General features: G+C 39.9%; 2 protein-coding genes across 5 annotated transcripts in view; one reads left to right on the top strand and one right to left on the bottom strand.

The window, feature by feature from the left end:
- The window catches only part of gdf11 (growth differentiation factor 11), a 30,550-nt gene extending 10,729 nt beyond the window's left edge, over positions 1 to 19,821 (bottom strand). For 2 of the 3 annotated variants that reach the window (XM_028575163.1, XM_028575165.1), the window contains exons 1-3: positions 19,363 to 19,821; positions 18,486 to 18,652; positions 15,248 to 15,775 (exon numbers count right to left, since the gene is read on the bottom strand). In XM_028575163.1, the coding sequence (XP_028430964.1) occupies positions 15,248 to 15,662 (415 nt within the window). In that variant the 5' untranslated portion in view covers positions 15,663 to 15,775; positions 18,486 to 18,652; positions 19,363 to 19,821. The remainder of the gene's footprint in view (positions 1 to 15,247; positions 15,776 to 18,485; positions 18,653 to 19,362) is intronic. The other variant, XM_028575164.1, reaches the window with a different exon arrangement.
- si:ch1073-456m8.1 (leucine-rich repeat flightless-interacting protein 1) overlaps positions 19,501 to 24,463 on the top strand; it is an 11,296-nt gene continuing 6,333 nt past the window's right edge. Inside the window, exons 1-5 of one of the 2 annotated variants that reach the window (XM_028575172.1) lie at positions 19,501 to 19,789; positions 20,130 to 20,204; positions 23,156 to 23,191; positions 23,441 to 23,602; positions 24,159 to 24,242. In XM_028575172.1, the coding sequence (XP_028430973.1) occupies positions 19,691 to 19,789; positions 20,130 to 20,204; positions 23,156 to 23,191; positions 23,441 to 23,602; positions 24,159 to 24,242 (456 nt within the window). In that variant the 5' untranslated portion in view covers positions 19,501 to 19,690. Of the gene's footprint in view, positions 19,790 to 20,129; positions 20,205 to 23,152; positions 23,192 to 23,440; positions 23,603 to 24,158; positions 24,243 to 24,463 lie in introns of both variants that reach the window. The other variant, XM_028575171.1, reaches the window with a different exon arrangement.

Raw genomic sequence — 24,463 nt, 5'->3', positions numbered from 1 at the left:
TTTACACTAAACAAGTGTTGTAATTGAATTATGGGCATGCATTGAGGGATAAATCCACTGAGGTACAGATGAACTATCCATTAGAAGAGTCCAGGGCGAACATTGAATAAGGGCCAAGTCAGGGACAGACGTGGTCCTTCAGCCTGTATTTCCAGGGACAGTCATTAGCGAATGTAAATTATACAGTGTCTCACGCTGGACAAACAATATGTCAATGTTCCTTTTGGTGGGTTGCTGGGGTCACAGCAATTAACGTGGGTAGTGTTGTGTTTGCTCATCAGCACAAAACTGGGAATGAATGATTCTGCAGTTTGCTTGGGGTTTACTTGGGATTACTACTCTTTGTTGTTTTAAATCGCTACAGATGGGGACCGACAAACTCTTCCTTTGCTACCAGTTTGTAACGCTTTTGTTGAGTTCTTGGTAGAAAAAAGAAGAAGAAACAAACCACCAAACACAGCAGAGCTTAAATGGTTCAGCTTCTCAAGCAGAGACCCTTTTCTAGAGAAAGAGTAATCTGAGAAGCAGGGCCCATACACCGTGATCCAGTTAGGACCCCGGTTATTAAACACACATGCACAACATATGAGCTAAGTCATGTTAAACAATGACTGCATTGATAGGTAAAATCAATTTGTGCCTTTATAGATCCTCTAAGTGCACAAGTGAGAGGCAAACCACTGAGGATGAATGCCTGCAGCTTAATTACACCCCACGTCTTGGCAGAGTGTTCCACTTGTGCAAAACGAGCAAAGCTAGCTTGTAAAGAACAGAAAACCAGTGGGACATTTACTGCTTCTTCCTGAACTAACTTTGCTCCTGCTGCCATAACATGTTATTGCTAAAAGAGCTTATAATTTTACTGCTGGACTGTTTTTATGGCTTAATTTCCTGAACAATTTGCTCAGTTATACTTCAGTGTTTTAACACTCTGATTTCAATCCTGCAGTAAGGATATGAATTCTGATTTGGCATTCAGCACCACCTACTGCAGCAAGGACACTGCTCTCCTAGGCCAAACGGAAGATGGAAGATAGAAACTAGTCCCTATACAGTAATAACACTTATTTTACTTAAAAGGTAAAAAACATGTAAAGTGAAGTATGGACAGAGGCTGTGTTTTTCCGAAAGAAACAGGCTTGTTTGCTTTTCCTCCTCATGTCCCCAGCCTACCTCATTATTACAGCAGCTTATTTCCCTGTGGTATAATTGCAGCATATGCAGCACATTAATTTTACTGCCAGCACGCAGCAGGCCTGCAGGTGAGCCTATCAAACATCTGGTGGACTCCCTGGGTACCTGTGTCCCATAGTTAGCCCAGAGCCTCCTATATGTGTATGTTAGGGGGAGACATATAGTATATAAGGGTTTATTCACCATGCCATCTGTCCATTTAAATATGACCGTACCCTGTTTCAAAGTTAAATGCTTTTAATAATCAAATGCAGTAATGTTGAGCCAGTTAAACAGTTGAAAACAGATGGGAGAGGTGAAGTTAAGGAGTAGTTATACAATGAATAGTTAACACATGTTACCAATGAGGGTGCTTTAATATTGGCAGTCTAGTAAAAACGGTAGACTCTTAATTAGTAATTATATTTATCTCTCTTTGACATATAAAAAAAGACTTGGCAGAGTTCACAAAGATTTCCACTTTTTTGACTGATTTCTGTGCTTCCCCACGCAATCAACTTAAGAAATGAAGAGCCAACGTCAATATACCAACTGCAATAACACAACCCCCACCCAATGATCACAACATGATCATAATTCATGAACATGATAAAATACCCAAGAAAGCTTAATATGTTAGTTTAAGAAGTGTCATAGCTTTATAGAAAATTTTAAGTTAAAATATTTGTGCTTGCTTATTTGGAAATTTCTTATATTGTTTTACTTGAGGTGCAGCGGATGCAATATATTCTTGTCCTGGAAAAACTCAACAAATCAATATATATATATAAACATTTTTTTAATTCAGAACCGTTCTAAAAAAAAAACTTCTATCTCATATTAAAAACTAACTTCGGTAGAGTTCACTTCTTTATCCAAACTCTTGAAAGGCAGTCGTGTGCACATTGTGAACATGTGCCGTAACCTGTGCCAATCAGGTGAAAATTTGTGGCTAAAATGAGTTGGGGAGAGAAATGGTCATTTATTGTCCGAATGGATAATGCAAAATAGTATAAACCTACATAGTAGTTTCATTTGCATATATATCAATATTTTCTTTTCTTAATGGGAAATGCAAATGTGCCATTTTGTAGTGAGTGTGTGTTTGGGAGCCCTCGTGTTGAATAAATGTGACTCAAGGGTATCCCTACGCACCTCGGCATATTAATCATCGTGACACGTTCACGACCCTTCTAATAAGACAGGGGCCACAGTCCACCCCCTGAAACATCCCATCCCACCCCAGCCTCACTACCTCTTTGTCTCTTGGTCAGTCCCAAGGGACAGGAAAGGGTGGTGGGGGAGGCCTGGCTTGAGCTGAGCTGGGGTTGGAAAGGAGGGTGTGTGTGTGTGAAGTTAGACCCCCTCATTCAGAAGCCCTCCCCTGGGACAACGGCAGGCACAAGACTCCTATTAGGACTGAGCACAGTAGCCCCCCAGGAGCAACAAAAGACACCTCCTAAAGCTCCCTGTTCTAGCTCAGTGAACACACACACACACACACACACACACACACACACACACACACACACACAAGCTCCAAACTGACTGTCTTTAGCAAACAGACTCATTGTTTTTTGTGTTGGGGTTATATGTGTTTGTATTAATAGGGGAACGTCTGTGGGACAGCTCCAGCAGGTCGGGACAGAGAATGAAAAGAGCGAGCGTGCAGTGAACTGCAATAAGGTGGACAGCTGGACAGCAGGAAGCATGCTGGGGTCTCACCGCTTGTGTTTGTGTGCATCCATACATAAATGTTAGCAGAACGTTGTCCTCTGACGTTAAACGTTCTGCTCTGTTTTTTAAAAGTCAAATCCAAACTTTTCTTTTTTACATATTTTGTATAGAGCAGTAGGGGGTCTTTCCATTTATTTTAAATGCCTGCAGAAAAAAGTTAAGTCCGACAACTTTTGGATAAAAGCGACCCAATGTCAACTTGCTGTGGACAATAATTTGGCCTTCAAGTGGGGTCGAAAATGTTGGTTCCCCCCCCCTCCCCCGCTGCCCCCACTGCCGAAGCTTCGAATATTCGCTGTTGAAAAGCACCGAAGCTTCGAAGCTCAAATAAATGGTATTCGGTACAGCCCTATGAAGCAGATATCTACAAAGGACCAGACAGAAAGATGGTTTTAAATGTATAGAAGGCTCTGTTTTTTTTAAGTGCTGCTGCTTTGGCCTGGGGACACTCTTCAGTCAAATTATGAATTAATACCATAACATAACTAACATATGAATTCAGTGGGTTTTTTTGTATTTAAAGGAAACATCACTGCAAGATGACAGATCTAAAACAGCAGTTAACAGTTCATATATTGCCCATAATCATGATGGTTCAATCCATGTCATGCCTTTAAAAGTACAGAGAAAGTCTTTAAAACAAACATGACTAAATCTAAAATAAGCAAGCTGAGCACAGTTTTGTTAACTCATATCAACCAGAAGTAGCAGTTCTGTTTTTGTTATTATGGAGCGGAAGTGGAAATTCTCTTCAATGTTTTTGTATCTTGGTTATTATTGTAGATTTCACATTTCTTTGGCTCCACTTATTATTTATTAATTATATTATTTATTATTATAAGTTGACAAGCATCATTCGACAGCAAAAACATACAATAAACACAAATTTAGTTTGTGTAAATGGATTCCTTAGTCTTGGACTCAATTTTTGAAATGTGCTGCAACTTCACAGTGTGTTAGTATACCCCAGAGTGAATGGCATTCAATTTGGCAGTGACCCCCTTGAGAGATTATCATTTCAGAATTGGCTGAAGCCCCGAGGCAAGGGCTTCAGCCAGGATGTAACTCAGAGGTGACTGATGGAAAACAGAAGGAAGAAAATAAACACTTGAGAGACGGTTAGAGTTTCATCTATTATTATTTAGATGATAAAAACTTAAAACTATACATAGATCTCTTGATTTGCAGGGTGACTACATGTCACTAAATATGGTGACAATGTGCTACACATTTCTTCAATTATTATTATTATTATTAGTAGTAGAAGTAGTAGTAGTCATATTTCACTGGTTAACGTGATGCATCTGTTGATTAAATTTAAATAACCCAAAGACAACATGATTTGCAGTCATCAAGTCCCTGTACTGTAATGTTGCCAAGGAAATCTTTTACTACTCACTTATTTACTATTGCTCAATGTAACAAGCACAGCTAACACAACATACACACTATGCAACAATAATGCAAAACATATTTACAGAACAGAAACTAAAGCAGTTCAGTTTATTTTAGTTCATGTGACCGCTAACATTACTATAAGACAAATTACCAGATGTTCACTTAGTTTTTTCATCTCAACCCTTATGCAAAACCCTATAGCAGAAGCATTATAATTTAAACTGGATGATTTTCTGTTGTTGGTTGATTTAGTTTGTTGCCTTGTTTGACGGAGCAAACTTCTACAAACCTACACACCTAAAGTCCTAACCTAAAAATCTTAAAGCCTGTTCTACATCATCGCACAATACAAGTAACCTACTACAACACATACTGTATAAACACTCAAGTTTGACCTCTGAGGTCATGTTTCTTTTAAGTGAGACATGGTACCAGGTCCAACTCTCCATGGATCTGAGAAAAGCTCCATTAATTTATATTACAGTACATCTGTGTGGTAAATAATTCAAGGACAGCATTGAGCTGCTGTAACAATGCATTGCATTAGACACATTCTCTGCACTAATATCGTAATCCATATGATATCCCATAGATTGGTAGTGAAGTGTACATTTTTGACATTTTATGACAAAATCAACTTAACCATGTGTTTAATTTACTATGGAGTTGTAAAATCTATTCTCCCTATTCTTTTACATTTAAAATGTTTAATATTGTCTATCTTACGTCTGAGATTATTTGTCTGTAATAAAATGTTGTGAGGACCAGTAATCAGCTTCCCTCTATACTTTACACGCAAAACACTTACCTAATTATGCCGATGACACCCACATTTATCTCTCAAGTAATAATGCTGCATTAGGCCATGATCACACTTGATGTCTTTTTTGTAGTTAAAAAAAAAGGTGGCAGCATTTTGGTTCCAAAAAGTAGCCAAGAGCGTCTTTTGTTGCTATAACAACAGCTACTGCTACAGTAGAGTGCTATGTGGAGCGGTGCTAGATATAACAACGCGGTTGAGCGATCTAGAGAATGAACAGAGAAAGGGAGTGGTGCTACTCCTAACGTTCGATAAAACAAAGCAAGTTCCCCCAACCGTCATTCCCTGAACAGGGAGCATCCGGTCATATCATATAACTCGCTGTGCTCCGACACTAGCAAAAGTGTATCGGCACCTTCTCCATTTTTTCTTGTTATTAAGGAAACGACAGGTCTCACAGCTCCGCTTGTCATTGGTCAGCTGTCAAAAAAGTGCTTGACGTAGGGCGTTTTTTCCAGAAAAGTTTGACTTTTTTCAACTTCTAAAAGAACTGCAGAAAAAAACGTTGGCGGTGGTGTTTAAAAAAGCGCTCAGGACATTTAAAAAAAAAACATGGTTTACTCCATAGGATGTCAAACGACACTGGCAGTTTAAAAAAAAGACGTCAAGTGAACATTGCCTTAGATTCAGCATAAAACAAATCAATGATTAGATGATACAGATACAGACACAACTTCCAAACATAATAAGCCTCTCTGGTAGCAGCAGCCTGAAAAATGTTCCCAGAGACCCACCATTTGGTTTCTTTGCTCCACGTAGCTGGAACAAATTTTCAGAATATATAAGAATGAAGTTCACCTCTAAAAGCAGATTAAAAACTAGTTTGCTCACCATCATCAACATCTGACTTTTATCCTGTATTCATCTGTTGTCATTCTATTTGTCAGTGTTTTCATTTTTCTAATTCAATCTGTGTTTTCAATGTCTTTTTGTCTCTTGTTTAATGTCTTTTGGTGTATGAACTGAGGTTGAATACACTTTTCTGAACTGCTCTCTTTTATCTAATCCAGCAAAAATAAATCATAAACATGCATGTCATTATGACATCGGGGGACTGATCAGTATTAATGCACAACCTGAGAGTACTCTCAAACTGAGGGACCAGCAGGTCAGAATTGCTTCTTTTTTTTGTCCTTTAATTTTTTTCCTTACACTAGTGCAGTGCCTGTTTGGAACAGGCCCATTGCTTGGCCTGCGATATTGCTGTTTGCTGCTTTCTCGAGAACTGCTCATCCAAACTACTTCACACTCAACACTGCACTTCCTTGGGTCCAGAGCAATACACCTGCCGTGACATAGTTGCGTCCCCAAGCAATGCTAGAGTATACTGGTAATTTGCTAGCATTTGATAGCAGCTTTTTTGGCCCAGGCTGTTTCGCTAACTAACTTTGCTGCGCTAATTACCAAAGTTACATCACCGAATGTAATATCTTCGATCTTCCTTCCTTCATCTGTTCTTGAATGTGCAGTAGTGATTGCTGTACCTAGCATGCAGATCAGCAGTTTAACAGTTAATAAAGGTCCACCCTCAATATACAACACAGTGTGTACACAAGGGGGTAAGCTTTGCTTCAGAACGCGAACCTCCGATGGCACCATTTTGTTGCTACGAAGCGATCACCTCTTGTTAGCATTACACTGACCGGCATTTTTTTTTTCACGTGACTTGACTGCGAATAACTTTACATCTGAAGCGTTTAAAGACTCTATTTGTCCATTGTTTATTTTTAAAGAAACACGACAATGTATGAAAGGCTCCATTACCTTGTACCTCACGTTATACCTCCGTAGCAGACGTTTTTGTAAAAATAGGCTAACGATTGTGTCATAACCAAGTGACTTACTGTCGCACAGTAGAGGAATTACCGTACAGTACAGGACAAGCTTGCAGGCAGTTTTGACTTACATGAGCTGTTTAGGTTTAATTACTAATGTTAACTAGCATGTTAATTAGCAATAATTAGCCTGTGCTTATGTTATCTCCTTACATACACCTACGCTCTCCGTCTCTGTAAGATTGGAAATGATTGAGATTTCTCTCGGCACAGCTACCAGAAGACTTACAACTTTCAGACACGTTGCTCACGTCACATTTACGTTGTCTCTGTCAGTTGGAGGCTGCGCAGTAAAGCAAGTGATCACCGGAAAAGTGCTTCTAATAGCCTTCACTGGTCTCCGTCCAGAGCAACGGGGTCTATTGGTCCATTGTATATATGTCAATGTGTGTACATAACATACTAGTTTAGGGTGACCAGACGTCCCGGTTTGACCGGGACAGTCCCGATTTTTAATTGCTTGTCCCGAGTCCCGACAAAAGCCTGTTGGCACGCTAAAATGTCCCGGTTTACACCAGGAGCGGCGTCAGCCGATTTTGCCGTGTCTTCAGCCCCGAATGTTTTGAGTGTAGCCCCGAATGTAACTTTGTCCAGTTTATTTTTCCGAGGCGAATAGAACGGGCAGCTACGTGCGGGGTCCGACCATGCTGTTTTTGTTGCTATCACCTAGCAACCGTCTCTCCGTGAGGAAAGCCGGGTGAAGTTTTCGGAGGAATCGTAGCCAAATCAGTCTAATACAGTGATGCCATCAACACAAAGTTTAGGAGCGCAATACAAATGATTTAGTTTGAAGTTCCCGTGACGTGACGTTTCCAGTCTACGGTTCAGACTCAAACACACAGAGCTCTGAAGCAGACCTGTGGGTCTCTTAGTGTCCACTCTCTCTGTAAAATGCAGCGCAGCTTCAGGTTCATGGATGCGCTCAGCTGTGGCCATGCTGCGGCAGATGTGTTGCGCACATTAAGGAGGTTACTTAACCAACAAAAGACGCAAAACAGGAGGGAAGAGTAAATGATGCCTATAGGCTACATGTGTGCTGACTCAGATATAATTAGAAAAGTCCATCCAAAGGAGAATAAATAGTTGAAAGCAATACAGAATGCCTGACAGCCTTACTGCAATATATTCCATTATGTTTTTATATTTGGATTGTAATCTGTTTCTCTTTAAATAAAGATATTTGCAGCATACATTGATTCAGGAAAAAGGTAGAAATAGGTGCATAAAAATTCACCAGAATGCAGGAAATTAAGTGTTTAATGCTCAAAATTTTCAATAAATCATTTTAATTACTTTGCTGTTATTGGAATAAATAACACTTAAAAAAAGCTCAACATAAATCTCACACTAAACTGAAAAAGGCTGTTACTGCAATTTTGTTAATTTCACAGGAAAAAAAAATACTTATTATTAGACGAGGAGCCTAGGATCAAAATAATGAAGTTACTGTCTGTGTCTGTGTTTGAACAGGGCTGGCACATGTTCACGTTAAAAAGCGTGTGTGTGCACAAACACACTACGGTCACGCGCAAAGTGTCCCGGTTTTAGCTCCAGGAAATCTGGTCACCCTATACTACTTATAAATATGCCCTGTAGATCTCAAGAGCTCGCACTCAACACTGCACTTCATTGAGTCCTTAGCAATACACCCGCCAAGTGTGAAGTCGATCGGCTGAACGGTTGTCGAAAAAAGCGAATATAGACAGACAAGGCCCCCAAAGCACTTACAAAATATACAACTCAACTGTATACTAACTTAGACAACAGATGTTATATTTACGTAAATGTAAGTACATTCTGCTGATAATGCCTCTCTTTTCACTTTAAGTAAACATTTGAATGCAGAAGGCTACATTTACTGTGCGTTATCAATAGTTTTACTATCAATAGCAAATAGTTTTACTTCAGAAAAAAGGTTTTAAGTACTTCTTCTACCACTGACAATACCAACATTCGAGAAAGATTAGAGAAAGGATGAAAATTAAAGCAAGATGCAGTTTGCCGCAGCCCCCAAATCACTCAATCTGCCCTTGAAAAACACTGCTCGCTGTCAGAAACAGTGGTGAAATAGTAGTGGAGGTATTCATTTCCAAAAAGTCAAATTACTCGCTTGCTTTGACATAACCACGGTTATAAATGGTTATTAAGTAGAGCATGGATTTAATTAGCAGAGGTATTTTGCCGGTAGTAGCGTTGTTAGTATTATAAGTTAGTGGAAATGGAAAACAATTTGAGTTTGTGACATTAGTATATACAGCATCCGCGGTCAGAAACACACTTAGCGGAGATATTCATTTTTAAATATGCGTATTAGTTGCTGATAGCCCTATGCGGACAACATGCTCGACTCAGCTCAGTTCATGAAGCCCCGCCACTGCTGCTGCACAAAGCCGCCACTTGTTTATTCAAAGTTTATTAATATTGAACATGTTGCGTGTCCAAATTGCACCACATTTGATAAGGCACGTCCTTGGGTACCCAGCAATACACCCGCCAGGTGTAAAGTAGATTGGATAAACGACTCTCGAGATATGCAAAGGACAGACAGACAGAGATTACTTGCTTTATAGTAGATATGTGTTGACTACTGATTAGTTTTTGATCATCTTAAACGCTCAAAGGATGTGTCATGTTTTTTTCCTGGAAGTGTTTCTTTTTGAGCACACTCAGTTGCTGGAAAAAATCCCTAAAGCAAATCTGTCAGCGTCAGAGTCTCAGCCGAGAGTTTTCTCTAAAGACGACGTTAGTGTCTAACCCTCCCTTTAGGAAGCATTTTTTTCTACACTGTTTCCTCGAGATTTTCTAAGCAACAATAAGATATTGTTCCCTTTATGAGCTGTGCTGTACATTATATAAATCAAACTTGGCTCTTGTCCCTAAAGAAATCACTTCGACTGTGCATTTTCCATAATGAACTTCCTCAGGTGATGTGGGTATTGCAGGCAGAAATACAACCACAGGTGATAAATACAGCGAGAAGCTGCTCTCCTTTGCCGCATAAAAGAGGCTAATTAAATTTTCATGTAGCTAATCATGAGGTAATCCACTGTTAATTGTGCTTCTATCCGACACAGTGGCTCCCTCATGGGATCAAGCATTATGCCAATGCAGCATTTCCTTTGCTTAAACGCCTCTTAGATTTAATGGACTCTTCTATAAACTGATCCTCAGCAGCTCCTTGCACACAACCACACAGAGCTTGAACGCATCCATCAACAATAATCCCCTCAATGATCTTCATTTTATCTCTTCGCTCCCCTCCTCCTCCTCCTCCTCCTCCTCCTCCTTCTTCTCCTCCTCCTCCTCCTTCTTCTCCTCCTCCTCCTCCTCCTCCTCCTCACTCATGTCCCTACATAGGGCTTAATTACTGGTGTGAAGTAATTATTTCCTTTATTAGTGAAATGTAACATCTGTTTCAGGTCTTTTTAATTGTACCTATACAACCATTGCATGATTTCTGTCCCTTTAGGATAGGACTGGGCTGCTTGCTGCTCCCTGCGGACTCCCTCCCTTCTTCCTTCCACCCCCCTCCCCCCTTCATACCCGCAGCGTGAGCCATGGTGCACCTAACTCGATCACTCTCTTTGAAATCCTTTAAAGAGGCAACGAGGAGCTCACCAGTGCTCACAAGCAGTGAAAGCAGAGACTGTCTTTTTTTTTTATAAGGAGACCAAAAATATTCCTTCATAACCATGCCTCCAAACTGACATTAATGCTATGTTACATCCATTCTCCCATCTTCTCAGTGTTGTATTTTTGGTAAAGCATGCATTAAATTCCTAAGCAACATATTCCCAAATGCCAAGAGAAAAGATTGGCTGCAAGGACTGGTACACTGGAGCGTGGGAATAGGGGAAGGAGTGAGATTCCTGAGGTCCTGGGGAAATTTTGTCCCTGTATTAATAGACGTCCCTTTGAAATTTTATTACCCATAAAGTTGACAGTATGCTGTGCAATTTCAGCATACCTTTCTTTCTTATGTTTTTACTTGTTTTTAAACAAACCAGTTGTGCCCCCCAGTGTCCAAACAATTCAACACCAAAGTTTATCTTTCTCTCAACTGATGCCAGCAACTACACAGGGAGAACAGGTGTCATCGTCAAACTGAGACCTCCATGGAATAAATAAATCTATAAAAACCTCACATAGTCATCAACTTCCAGCAAACACTGGCCAGTGAGTAGAAGACAGTCCGACTTCTGCTGCTCTGTCCTTTTAGCGCTCTCCCTCTTAATTTTTATGGTTCCTGCACCTTCAGGAAATGACCCTTTTATAGGGTCAACACTATAAAAGACTTGTTTTTTGTGGGAGTGGTTAGTGTGTGTGTGTGTGTGTGTGTGTGTGTGTGTGTGTGTGTGTGTGTGTAGTGGGGGATAAGTGTTTAAGTTACTACCGGTTCGTCTTTGCTGCCAAAGAAAGAGACCCGATGAGGTTAATAGTCTCCTCTTCCAATATATCACATAGCTGTGAACTCTGTGACCCTTTTTGTCAATAGGAGAACTTTTCTCTGGAGTGTGTGTGTGACTGTGTGTGTGAGTGTGTGTGTGTGTGTGTGTGTGTGTGTGTGGTGTGTGTGTGAGCATCCTTGTGTGTCTAAGCAAGTGTGCAAATGTGGAAATGTGTACATTTGTACCTATACACGTGTGGAAATTTCATTTTTCAACTCAAGAGTTGTGTAAGCCTGTGCTCGAACTGAATGTGCCTCATTTTAACAGGATTACATAATAATACCAGTATAGCGCTTACTAATGTCAGCTTACACACAATCATAATGGACAAGATAAAATGTGGGTATAAAATAGTTCAACAAAGTCAGAAGTTTCAAGAATAACTGAGTGATCAACAAAAATGTTTCAAATGTGATCTTCTTTATGTCTAAACCTCAGTTTTCACTCCTTTCAAAGGTATTGTTTTTCCTTGCAGATGTTCACTGGTTTCTTATGTTTTGGACAAACTGCAATGAAAAAATGTAAACATGGAATAAAGGCTCAGAGGGAGGGTAAGCGAGTGCTGCTCTCTGCTGGATTCTCTCTTACTGGACAATCTCAAAATTACTCAAAACCTCTCAAAATGTCAGAGCACAGAAAATAAGTTTACTCGAAGGGCAAAGATGATAAAGACTACACTGATCTTTTTACAAACTACCTAAACTAAGTCATACCCATGAGTAGTCTATTGTTGTTCATTGTTTTCCTGCTTGTTTTCCTGCTCTGAGAGAATAATTAGATTTTTAGTATTTAATATTGCTGGAGTATTTCATGGAACAGTTGAATAGTGTGGGGTTAATCAGCATCAAAACATACATACAGAGACAGAGTGAAAGAAAGAAAGAAGGATAGGTGACTGATGCGAGAGGAAGGTCTGGTCTTAATGTCTTAGACAGGTGACAAATGGGAGACTAGTGAGGTCAAATCCTCACCCCACCTCAGGCAAAACTCAGCTCTAGAATACAAACTTTGCACGCACAATTACACATACAAATCAAATACAAACAGCTCATATGTCAATGCAAATAGATTTGTTAATAAAAATCAACACTTGTTCACGATGCTGCGCTAAAAGATGACCCTGATAAATGGCTCCAAACTGACTCATTTTTAATGCAGGAACAGCGAGCGGAGCGGTTTCCTACACAACACACTATAAGTAGGTTTTAGTGCTGCACTATGATATAAATAGCTGTACTTCTCCATGAAATTTCATAGTAATTAGAGACCAGGAAGCATGGACCCTCTCAACTCCCACTGCGGCACCCACGTACCTTGAGTGAATACTAAGAAGCAACTCTGGCACAGGTCCAGTTCAGTATGTACTGTGTGAACCCACATGGCCTATCAAAGGCAGTGTGCACGACCGTGAAAGGGTGATTGGGTTCGAGGTGCGCAGGGAATAGTGTTTGAAGCCCTACTTCTATCAGAGAAACAGAAAAGGCACTTTTAATCCTGTTGGATCACTAAGGCGCCACAGGCAAAAGAGATGCACTCATTCTCTCAACTCTTCCATCAGTACCAGAGAAAAAGAAGAAGAAGGAGAGAGGGGGCTACGGGGAGGAAGATGGGGGTAGAGGGAGGGGTGAAGAGTGGGAGAGAGAGATATGGAGAGAAGGAGCAGATGATAAAAACTGCAGCTGACATAAAGAGATGAGGCAAACGGAAAAGAACAGGAAGTGCTGTAACATGACAGATACAGCAGTAATGTCAGTCATTAGCTCCTCTGGCTGGCATGAGGCTGTTAGAAATATGCAATTAGCTGGCGTCATGCATAATGCCTTTTCTGGCTTGAGAAGGTATCAAAATCAAATCACTTTGCATGGTGCGTTGTGTGCAAGTGTGGCTGTGCAGAGGATGGAAAACAAATAGTCAAAAATACACTTTGAGGATATTGATTGATTTCACTTGTAATGTGCAGATGATTGTTTTAAGCATGCAGTTTAATTTTGTCTGCATTTACAGCACATCAGAGAGATAACTGCAAGTTATTATATAAGATCTTCATTGTCAGCAAGCATCACATACACCCTATACGTGTTTGAGAGCAAGTATATATAAAAATAAAGACAGAGGGAGATAGATAGATAGATGATCTAACATTAACATATATATTCATATATACACACACATTAAAGACAATTTCTTCTTTAGTGGAAATGTCCTAAAAATAGCTGCCACATAAAGCAAACGGTTGACAAATGACAAATCAAATTCTTCACGGTGCCTCCTCAATTCTCCTGTAAGATTTAAGACATCAGCTGTGCACCGTTCTCCTGGGATGAACTGAACTGCATCGCTCACATCAGTCCAGAGCAAAAACAACTCTCAGAGAAAACAATTATAAGGTTCAACGAGTTTAAAGCTTTGATAAAGAGTGTCGGAATAGAAAATATATAGATAAAATACAGATAACATTTGAGCCTGCAGTTACAACATGTCAAGTGAAGGTTGATTTGTTATCATGACAGAGCCAGGTGGGACTGTCAGGGCAGATGAAGATGGAAAAGTGATATTAAACTACAATATGTTTTATAGCTACTACTACTTATGATAGATAGAGAGATAGATAGATAGATAGATAGATAGATAGATAGATAGATAAATATATAGATAGATAGATAGATAGATAGATAGATATATAGATAGATAGAATAATGAGGATTTAATAATGTCAGACAACACATGAAGCCAAAGTCTCTTGCACAAAGCCATATCTTTGTTCAATCATGGAGTGAAAAAAACGGATTATTTGGAGTGTGTTTTATCTGCCTTGTGCAGAATATATTACGTGTGTAAATGTTGTTGAACCCCACGATTTGGAAGGAAAAGGTCACACACTCCCCTCGACCCTAAGTGATTTTCTGTCTTTGTGTACTCGTGGTGAAAAAAAAAGAGCTGCGCCCATAAACTTCGCATTTAAAAGGCAAGTGCGGCCAAAGGGGGCTGCTGCATGAGGGGAACAATAGCAGCTTTTTGGACACACTTTTTCTCACTGCGAGAAACAGCAGGGAAACCGGTAGAGCCTCCTATAAAAGACCGATAGAGCACAGCTGCCAGGGTTCAACAGTAATTTTATAAAATGTCTCCAAGGGGCCTGCCTGCGGTTTATCTGGGGATTTATGGGAAATTATAAGAGGGCGAGCAAATTGTTAGAGGGGCCATAATCAGAGGGCCTCATAACTCCAGAATGTAGGGCCTTTATGCAAAAGAAGACATAAAGGATAAAGTGATACAACTGCCAGCCAAATACTGCATTATCATTAATGATGCACTTGACAATCACACGGGTCTGTCATGCGTTTACTCCCCGTCAAGCACAGAATATTATCTGAAAGGGGGAATGTTTAAACATGACAGCAGGTGTACTGAGGAGCTAAATATTAGACTGCTCCAACAGGACTTTGCCCTCCATCATCATCATCATAATCATCATCATCGTCAGCACCACCATGAAAACAAAAGTTCATCAAGCCATTTGGAGCTGTCTGTTTCAGAGTGATGAGGCTCTTTATGCTGCTCATTATTGATTTATCAGCTTCAAGCTTAATCCCTATTTTGACAGCAGTGGCCAGCAGCTGACCACAGCTCTTTTTCTAATATTATTATCAGAGTGCTTCAGACACAGGGAGTAGACCCCCATTGTTAATCTCAAAAAGTAGGTTTGGTTTTTGACTTGAGCCCCAGCAGCTCCACTGTCCACGCAGCAGGCCTGAGTCACTTGAACCTATCTGCTCCGCAATTACGCGCATGACGCATTTGGAGACAATATTGTTGGGTTGTAAACTATTACTCACGCTCAGAGGCCATGGTGATCACGGACTCCGTGGTGGCGTGGTACTCATCCTCCTCCATGAACTCATCCTGGGACGACGCGTCTCCCTGGAAGTCGTGATGGTCCAGGAGCTGCTGGAGCGGAGGCGCCTTGGGCAGCAGCTGATTGACCACCTCCCGGCTGATGTTGGGCGCCTGTTTCAGACGCAGCTTGCTCAGGATCTGGGACTTGATGGTCTCCAGTCTCAGTACTTTGCTCTGCTCCCTCCAAACACAGGCGGAGCACTCGTGAGAACCGGCGTCCTCGTCCAGCAGGGACAGCCCGGCATCCGTGGGCGTCTCGCTGGCAGAAGGCAGCAGCAGATTGGGCTCATCGCTCCCCGACTTTTCCAGGGATATGAGCACCACTAAGCACAGTAAGAAGTTGTACCTCGGCATGACGATGCGTGGACACCAAGCAATGTAACTTTTTTCTTTCTTTTTATTGTCCTTTCACTCGCTTTATCCCGTTATATCCCCTGTCTCGGATGTGCGCCGCTCCTTGCCTTATCCTACAAAAGGCAGGGAATCAGTGACATGCATCTAATCCAATACGATCACCCCGAAGTTGTTTTTTTCTGCAGATTTTGCAATAAATTTTCCAAAAAAAAAAAAAAAAAAAAAAAAAAAAAGTACGTTCCAGTGTGTCTCGGTACAGGCTGCTTGGATTGAAGGTGAACTAATTATCTGTTTGATGAATGCATCGCCCGGTCACGTGTAGTATAATGGTTGTTTTGGGGTCTTCTGTACAATTTAGTCCATTGAGGTGTGTGAATGTTCAGAAGTGTCACTGAAAAATGTGCAAGTGCGGTCAAAAAGGGGCTCTTTATATATCTCAGCTGCCCGGTGTCGTAATCCGTCTCCATTGGCTAAAATTGCAACAAAAGGCTTTTAGGTCTGTCACCAAGTCAAGAGGGACAGAGCGAAGGGAGGGTGCACGCACTGTTATGAGAGTATAAATGTTTTTACAGTGCACAAACAATATCTCACATTAGAGATATTGCCCAATTAGGTTATTATGATGATGACATAAACTATGGCTCACTGCGCCTGTTGTTATAAATGGTAACTTAATAAGTGTAAAATAAAAAAAATAAAAAGCTTCGTGATTCAACGCGAATTCTCCACATCATGTCGGAAATCACACACATCTAAATATTTACGGTGCATTAAAAAAAAACTCAAAAAAACTCACTATTAAGGAATCTTCATGTAGACCTACCAGATGGTTAGAAGCAGATTATTTAGAAATTGCACGAGCTTGTCCGATGCAGAGCTTTCTAAACTGAGCATCAAAGTATATCTGTGTAAACCAGTTAAGTAATAACTGGACTTTTCATTTCTAATCAGCCTGCATCCTATGCTAATAATGAAATATGGATATGTATTACTCTTCATTAATACATCGATTGAAGTCATGCAGTAACAGCAGGTCTGCTCTATTATTATAGTATATACTTTATAATGTAAGCCTCGATTAATTTCATTTGTAGGCCTACTAATCAGTGTAGTTGTTATTATCTGGTATTAGTTGAATTATGATTTTTATTGTTTTCTTATAGATTACTATGGATTGTAGAATTTGAAGTCTTCTGTGTGTCGCATGCTATCTATAAACCCACAGCATGTGCAAATGGCATAGGATCTGATCAAAATGCCATGGGGAGATTCTGTATTCATTAATAAAAGTTGTGATTTTTCTGGAACTGATTTCTTTATATAAAAATTGTACTTCACAGAGCAATGAGTCGCCTGCTCGAAGCAAACCATCACTGACCTACTAGTGTCCTCTGTTGGAGAGAAACACAATTGCAGCTGCAGAATATCATGTTTCAGTTATTAGTTTTCATGTGTGCTGCCTCTTGTATTGCTTGTTGCGATCAGATTGTAAAACAGGGCACTCTAGTCATTAGCTCGTTTAGTTTGGGAATATAGCAGTATTAAATCTTTATTGTTCAAATACTTATAAGACTAGAAGTTAGTGAGGGTCAAGCATTAGTGCACCTAAAATTAATGCTCGGTGGAGCTTCCTAGACATGAATATATGGTATTCATATATATATATAACACTTTTTCTGTGGTTTGCTCACATTTCCCATATTTCTTTCTCTTGTGTGCAAAAAAGTCTTAAATTGGCAGCTTCATACCACTTTAATGGTATGTGTTACAGACCTTTTGATTTACATACTTTCTCTCTTGTTATTATTAAACTGTTTTGCATAGAATAATATTATACTGAATACTCTAAACAAGATGACTGGAGCCATTCCTTGTCCTTGTCTAAAGCACGGCGTGTTCCTGAGGGCATACATGCCCTCCCAGACCAGATAGGGGAGACGTCATCAACTCTGACAAGATAACAATTAACGATATCTACTGTGTATCATGATTTATTACATTTATTATAAAAAGCAGCTGTAGAGAGCTTTTCATTAGGTCATTGTCTGTACTATTCTGTAGTGTGGAGAAGGCCTCCTCTTAGGTTCTCGAGTAAAATGAACTTTAATATATCTTCAGTGGTCCTGTCTATCATTTGATAATGAAATGATTCTAACAGTATGAATCTCTCAACCACAGGAAGCAGTGTTATTAAGCAACAATTCCCTGCCAACCTGAAATGTCTTCAAGAATCTAATATGGTTTACGTGACAAGGTTTACCAGCCTCATCTAAGTTAAATAAATCAAAATTTATGTGAATCATTCATATTAAATTTCACAATGCAACATTCACTGACCAATACAACAGCTTAGGGTAACAACAACCTCCATGTTGCACACCAAACCTAAACCTAGTAGTACTGGAGTTCACATTACCCTTTCAGCAGTGGGGGAAAGTTAGTTAAGTTTTCTCTAGTAGTGTACTAAAGTACAATTTTGAGATACACATTGCTACATACATTGGGTCAACAAAAAGTGACGCTGGTAAGAGAGCTGCAGGCAGAAAATCCAGGGGTTGGTAATACAGACAAGCTTTGGACTTCACTGGTGTCATCCAGCACATCACATCCAAGAACACCTGGTCCACACCATGAAAATAGATGCTTTTGTTTATGTATTAAATGTATGACTTTATGAAAAGAAATGTTGTCAATTTAGTCCTGATTTGCATTGTACAGTAGTGGTTAGCATCAATTAGTGTATGTCTGCTGAAGAGATGCAAAAAGTGATCTGTTGTTTACATGTGCCTTTAGATATGTATGAATATGGGACCAAATACTCACCACAGTCTCATCAGCACAAAAACAACTCTTGAGGAAGGAAGCCTTATTTTTAAGTCTGAGATCAAGGCTTCAGGAGCTGCAGGACTTTTTACCGTAAATCCAACCTTATGATGCTTTTGTCCACCATGATTATCAAGAAACTCAAGAGTGTGGTGATGATGATGATGCTATGGAACAAGTAGAGAGATGTAAAGCGGTGCATCTACACTCCTTCATATGAATAAACTCAATCACAGTCAAGAACAGCTGTAAATAATAATTAATGATGGCTTGATTCCATTTAGCTGCATTGGTTTCATGACTTACCTCAAAAAGAACAGAGCCTATGACAAGTCAAAATATTTGCTGTGATAAAAGGTCTATGAGCCAGTGGTCAGAGTGGATGTGGTAGAGATAATATAGGCCTACATCGTGTGCAATTATTATATAATGTTTAAGAAAGTTCAAAGTATGTTTTGCGTTGTATATGTTGACAATGGAATTATAGGTGCTTTCAAATGTTGCTTAATGAATGAATGTTTAGAAGTAAAAAAAAAGTTGTCCCACACTGACAGTATCACATAGTCTGTATTGTATATTTTGTCTGCTTGTCTCAACTCTTCTTGGAAACGATATGATGCTGAAACTGCATAAAATACAAACCCCAGAGGTCTCATGCTCATCACATCAAAATTAAAATAATGATTATTTTGTGGGTTGAGCAGTAAGGCTACTTTGCTGTCCAACTTGTTTTTGTGATGATACTAATTTTACATGGGGATTGGCAGAGATGAAGATTTGAATGTAATTGTATATTGTAATTAAGTGTGGTGAGTAGCTTTTTATTGTACTCTTCCCCTAAATATTTCATAAAATACACACAAACCATGAAGCTCACCTGAACATACTTGATAAGTCTAGTTGTTGTCATCGATGAGTTTCAGGACTTGACATGCGCCATGTTGCTTTTTGAACTTTAAAACAAACAATTTATTTTGTAACTGCCCACAGCTTCAAAACGGACTGAGGCTGATCTTTGACTTCTCCGTGGCATGCTCTGAGGGCGGTGTTAAGACAGTTTGGCCCCCTTGGCTCTCCGTAGTTCACAGCCTGGGCGTCGGCAGTACTTCTTTGCAGCTGCTGCGTAGGAAAAACACCTCTTCACCAAGAGAGCTCGGAGGTGTCTCTTACATAAACGAAAACGTAGCTACTATAAAACATACAAAATGCATTCAGTCACGCTGGACAGCAGTGGTTCGCCACGAAAACGGACGTTATCTCGGGGACTTAGCGAGGATGAGTCGCTCCGCTGCATAATAAAAGAGGTGAACAGCAAAAGAAAAGAAAAAAAGTTTGTTTAGAGCTAGCTAGCATTAACGTACATTGTGTGTTAACTGCTAACGTTACCGCGTAGTATTGGATTCTCTTTTTAAAAATAAACATTTAACGTTAGTAATGTAGCTAGCTAGTCAGTGTGAATTCTGGCCATCTTGGTAACAGTTTAAGACTGACCAACGGCTGAACTCGTTTGGTATCAGGCCTGTAACGTTAGCGTCAGTTCACTTCCTCATTATTAGCTAGCTAACGTCAGCTTGTTGTCTTTCTGACTGTATGCGATGCTTGGCTGTTTGACCTACTCGAGGTGTGGTTATGTCTCCTTTTCAGACCGAGAGCTCATCTAGGCGTCTGACACGAAGCGACAGCCGAGCAGGCACCCTGAAGAAGAGGAGTGACAGTCAGGTAGGACTGAGCCAGATAACATGACCAGGACAGAAAAATCAAAACATCTGTACAATGTATTATTAAAGTAGCTAGCTAACTATATTTACTCCAGCACTAGCTATGCTTACAGTTGTGTTACTTGTGTTTGAGTATTTCCATTGTATGATACTTTATACTAGTTCTGTTCCACTAGCTAACGTTACATTTCAGAGTGATATAATGTACTTTTTAGTCCACTATATTCAACTGACAGCTAACTGTCAGATTCAGATTGTACATAAAGAAACGTATGATAAACATATAAAATACAATGCATAGTTACATATTTAACCAGTGGTTCCCAATCTTTTTGACTTATGTCCCCTTTACAAAAAAGAAGTGTCTAGTTGTGGTCCCTTGTTACGGTTTATATGTCTGATTTTATATCAGATAGTTTTGTTTGAATAACTGTTTGAGGCCATAGAGATAAAAAAACTTTTTTTTTCACACAAAAGCAAAGATTAGGGAAAAGTAAAAAAAAACTAAAAACCAATGTGTGTATCAGAACATTGTTGTTGTTTCTTTGTTTCTTTTCTTCTTCTACTTCATTAAGCTTTTCATGGCCCCTCAGATTTATCTTGTGGCTTTTTGGAGGGACCCCTAGGTCAGGAACCACTGGACTAAACTAGCTCATGGCTCCAATAGTAAAATGCTGCTTGCATATTAATGCTATTGACAATCTAATGCCAAATATAATAAAATATCTGAGGGAGTATGTTTTACTTTTGATAACTTACAGTACATTTTGGTGATTTTTGGTGAGTGTTTTTAGATTTTTGTATTAGTACTTAAAACGGACCTAAACTGGAGCTAAGTTCTGATATATTCAAATCAAGACTATTTTTAAATGTTTATTTACAGAAAATCCAAACTTACATTCAGTCAACTTGTTGGGACAGTGTGTTCCTGTCGGGACATTGGATCCAAAGCTTGAAAATTGATTCAAGTATCTTGTGTATCATTGAAATATAATTGCCACTGCAAATGTTTTTGTTATTACTTATTAATTATTACTTGGAGGTTTATGCCTCAACACAGAGGTCTAATAATCTTTAAAAAAAAAAAAGAGTTTCAGTGAGGGTGCTCTGAAATTTAGAGTTTGCCATGACACACGTAGCCTACAGACGTGCGCACCCACCTCCACAGCGGTTTACTAAGCGAGCGAATGAGAGGGAAAGAGAGATTGATGTTTTTCATGCACTAAAGTTGCAGATACAACAGCACCATAGAACTCTGATTAGCCCACCAAACATATTTAAAATACTAGCCAACAAGCCGGGTTCACACAATCATTACTGCAGCTTTCATACAGTAGCTTATATTTGCAGAAGAGTAATTCAGCAGGCCAAGTACACCACACACAGCCAACTACACAAACACACACAAAAACATACGCATGCATCCTCACACAGTATTCATACTTCCACACATGGTAACAATGATGTAACGTTTTTCATATCTGTAGTGACTTAATATATTGAAATAAGCCACTAGGGCGAACGGCTGAACCTGTTTTGAACACATTTTCAGGGCTATTGTTGCGTCTAAAGACAGGTAAATAAACCAATGTCCTATGCGCTGTATAACTTTGGATTTGGTGATCCATTTATTCACAGTTCTGTAAAACACATTTTCACTGTAATGTTCTACTATGAGACAGAGATTAGAGTGAAGTTCTTGCATAGAACCCTATTAGATGACTCCTCACCCACTGTGGTCTCGCTGTGCGATCCCCTGGTCTAATGTCATTGACAGCAGGGTAACGTCAGGCATCCTGAGCAGCAATCACTGCCGCGGTCAGGTCATCTTCCTCCGGCCGCTTTTCTTCTTCCCTGTTGGTGACAGATTCACCATATCTCTGTCTCATTTACAGGTTTTTTGATAAGTCTACACACGTTGACGTTTAGGTAGTAAAAAACAATCCATTGCTAACGTTACATTCACTTCGCTGATCCTAACGGTTCCAAATATTGCGCTCTTCTTCTTCTTCTGTGTGAATACGTTACTGTGGAAGTAAGGTCAAAAGTTTAATGTGTGCTGCACCCATTGGCCAAATAGTATCACCTTTTTTGCTTCATGTTTTTATTCTAAAAATAATCGGTTTGTTTTATTAAAGTGCTCATATTATGCTCATTTTCAGGTTCATAATTGTATTTAAAGGTTGTACCAGAATAGCTTTATGTGGTTTAATTTTCAGAAAACACCATATATTTGTTGTACTGCACATTGCTGCAGCGCCTCTTTTCACCCTGTGTGTTGAGCTCTCTGTGTTAGCTACAGATTGAGGCATCTCGCTTCTGTTCCATCTTTGTTGAGAGTCGCACATGCGCAGTAAGTACTGCTAGCTAGTCTGAGGGAGTGCCATGCTAGCAGCTAGGCGAGCATTATAACGTGTTACAAAGTGACGCACGTTTGGAGCAGTTTGTGAACAGTGTTTTCTCTGGAAGATGGTAAGTCCCTTTGGGCTTTTTCACTTTGTATACTTATAATGTGCACAAAGATCTATAACACAATAAAGGAAAGGGGGGAAAAGCATAATATGAGCACTTTAATGTATTTATTCATTTTTAAAATATAAATTATAGTATTAACACATTAACGAAAATAGTTTTTTAATAAATAAACCACACTAATTTCTTGGGGGTGCTATGGGAATCCTAGGGGTAGCTACAGCACCCCCAAGCCTCTCCCTGGCACCGCCTATGATCACGACTCTTACACAAGCCAATACCACAGTCCTGCAACACATGGTACTTTATGAAGCTTACAATAATTGAATTTTTTGGTCCTTTTTCAATGCTATAATTTGCTTGTAATTTGTGTACAAGTCATGTTGTAGTTTTATTTTGTGTAGACAAGAGGAGCAAAGGGGAAAAAAAACTCCTATATGGCCTTTTAGAACATGATTGTTTGCTTGTTCTTTTCAGCAGTCTGACCAGGACATCTTAATGGGACTCCCAGAAATGGTGAGTATTTCTTACTGTTATTATAATTAAGACTATTATCACTATTTAAAGACTTGTTCACCGTTCTCTCAGGTCTACTAGATCACTGCAGTGATGCATATTCCTTTACATATGGAGGGGTTGTTGTGCTTCCAGAGGAGGCCTCCCACTAATGCCTCTGAGAGCTTACTAAACACTTGTCCACCCACTGACTGGCATGCTCTCCTCTTAAGTTGCCCACACTGATTTGTCACTGTGTTTGTGGTGAAGCTGGAGCTGCAGGCCAACTATGACGAGGTGGTGCAGGAGCTGCGTGGGCTGGAAGTTGAGCGAGAGACTCTGTTGTTCCAGGTGGACTTCCTGCAGGACACTCTGGAGGGCGTGGAGGAGGTGCTGGCTGAGGCCCAGAGGGAGGCTGGACACGCTAGATTGGTATGTCGAGGTCTCACCCACACTGAACCTAGTTTTGTGTCTCTCGTTGTGCTTAGAGCTGTAACAAATCCAAATTTAGCTGTACAATTAATTGTCTCGGAAATAATTGCGATTAACAATATAATTGTCTCTTTAGGTCAAATTTAAAAATGTATTTTATTCATGCATTTAAAACTTTAAAACTACTTGAATGACTCCCACGATACATCTTTTGGTTATGTGACCCAGATGATGTAATTACACAAGTAGACCGCTTAAGAAGTAAACCACGCCTCTTTTTATCATAAAACATTGTATGTTTTTCTAAAATGAACATAAAATACCTTTTTAGCACCTTAGCTAAAGTTAGCAATTAATTAACGTTAAATAAAGAAATGGGGATTACTTAAATAATATTGCGATTGTACAATTATTAAGTAATTGTTACGTGTGTGTGTGTTCTTTTACTACAGCAATATATAGATGTCGTTCCTCTCTAATGAGAAGTTTGTTTTTGTTCCTTGTTGTAATAAAGTGTGACACTAACACGTTTTTTTTTTTTCTTCTGCATTTGTAGGAGTTGGAACAAGAGAGAGAGGCCAAGAGGAAACTGGAGAGCATAGTCTGCTCTCTGATGCAAGAGGTGGAGAGATTGAAAGAGGTAATGTGACAATTAACAGTATTAAGTAGTAACAGTATTTTACACACGCGGTCCAGTCCGGCTGTACCGGACTCTCCCGGTGACCCTGCTGCCGCGGGGACCGGTGGCGCAGCGAGGTGAAGCTCTGCTCCTGGCCGGAGGGGGAGCCGCTGCTGATGTGCACGGAGCTCTCAGCCTCCCGCCGGAGCTCCGACTGCAGGTCGCAGGTGGCAGCGAAGCTG

Source organism: Perca flavescens, chromosome 4 (genome assembly GCF_004354835.1).
Source record: "Perca flavescens isolate YP-PL-M2 chromosome 4, PFLA_1.0, whole genome shotgun sequence".
Lineage (NCBI taxonomy): Eukaryota > Metazoa > Chordata > Actinopteri > Perciformes > Percidae > Perca > Perca flavescens.
This window is presented reverse-complemented; position numbering and strand designations above follow the sequence as displayed.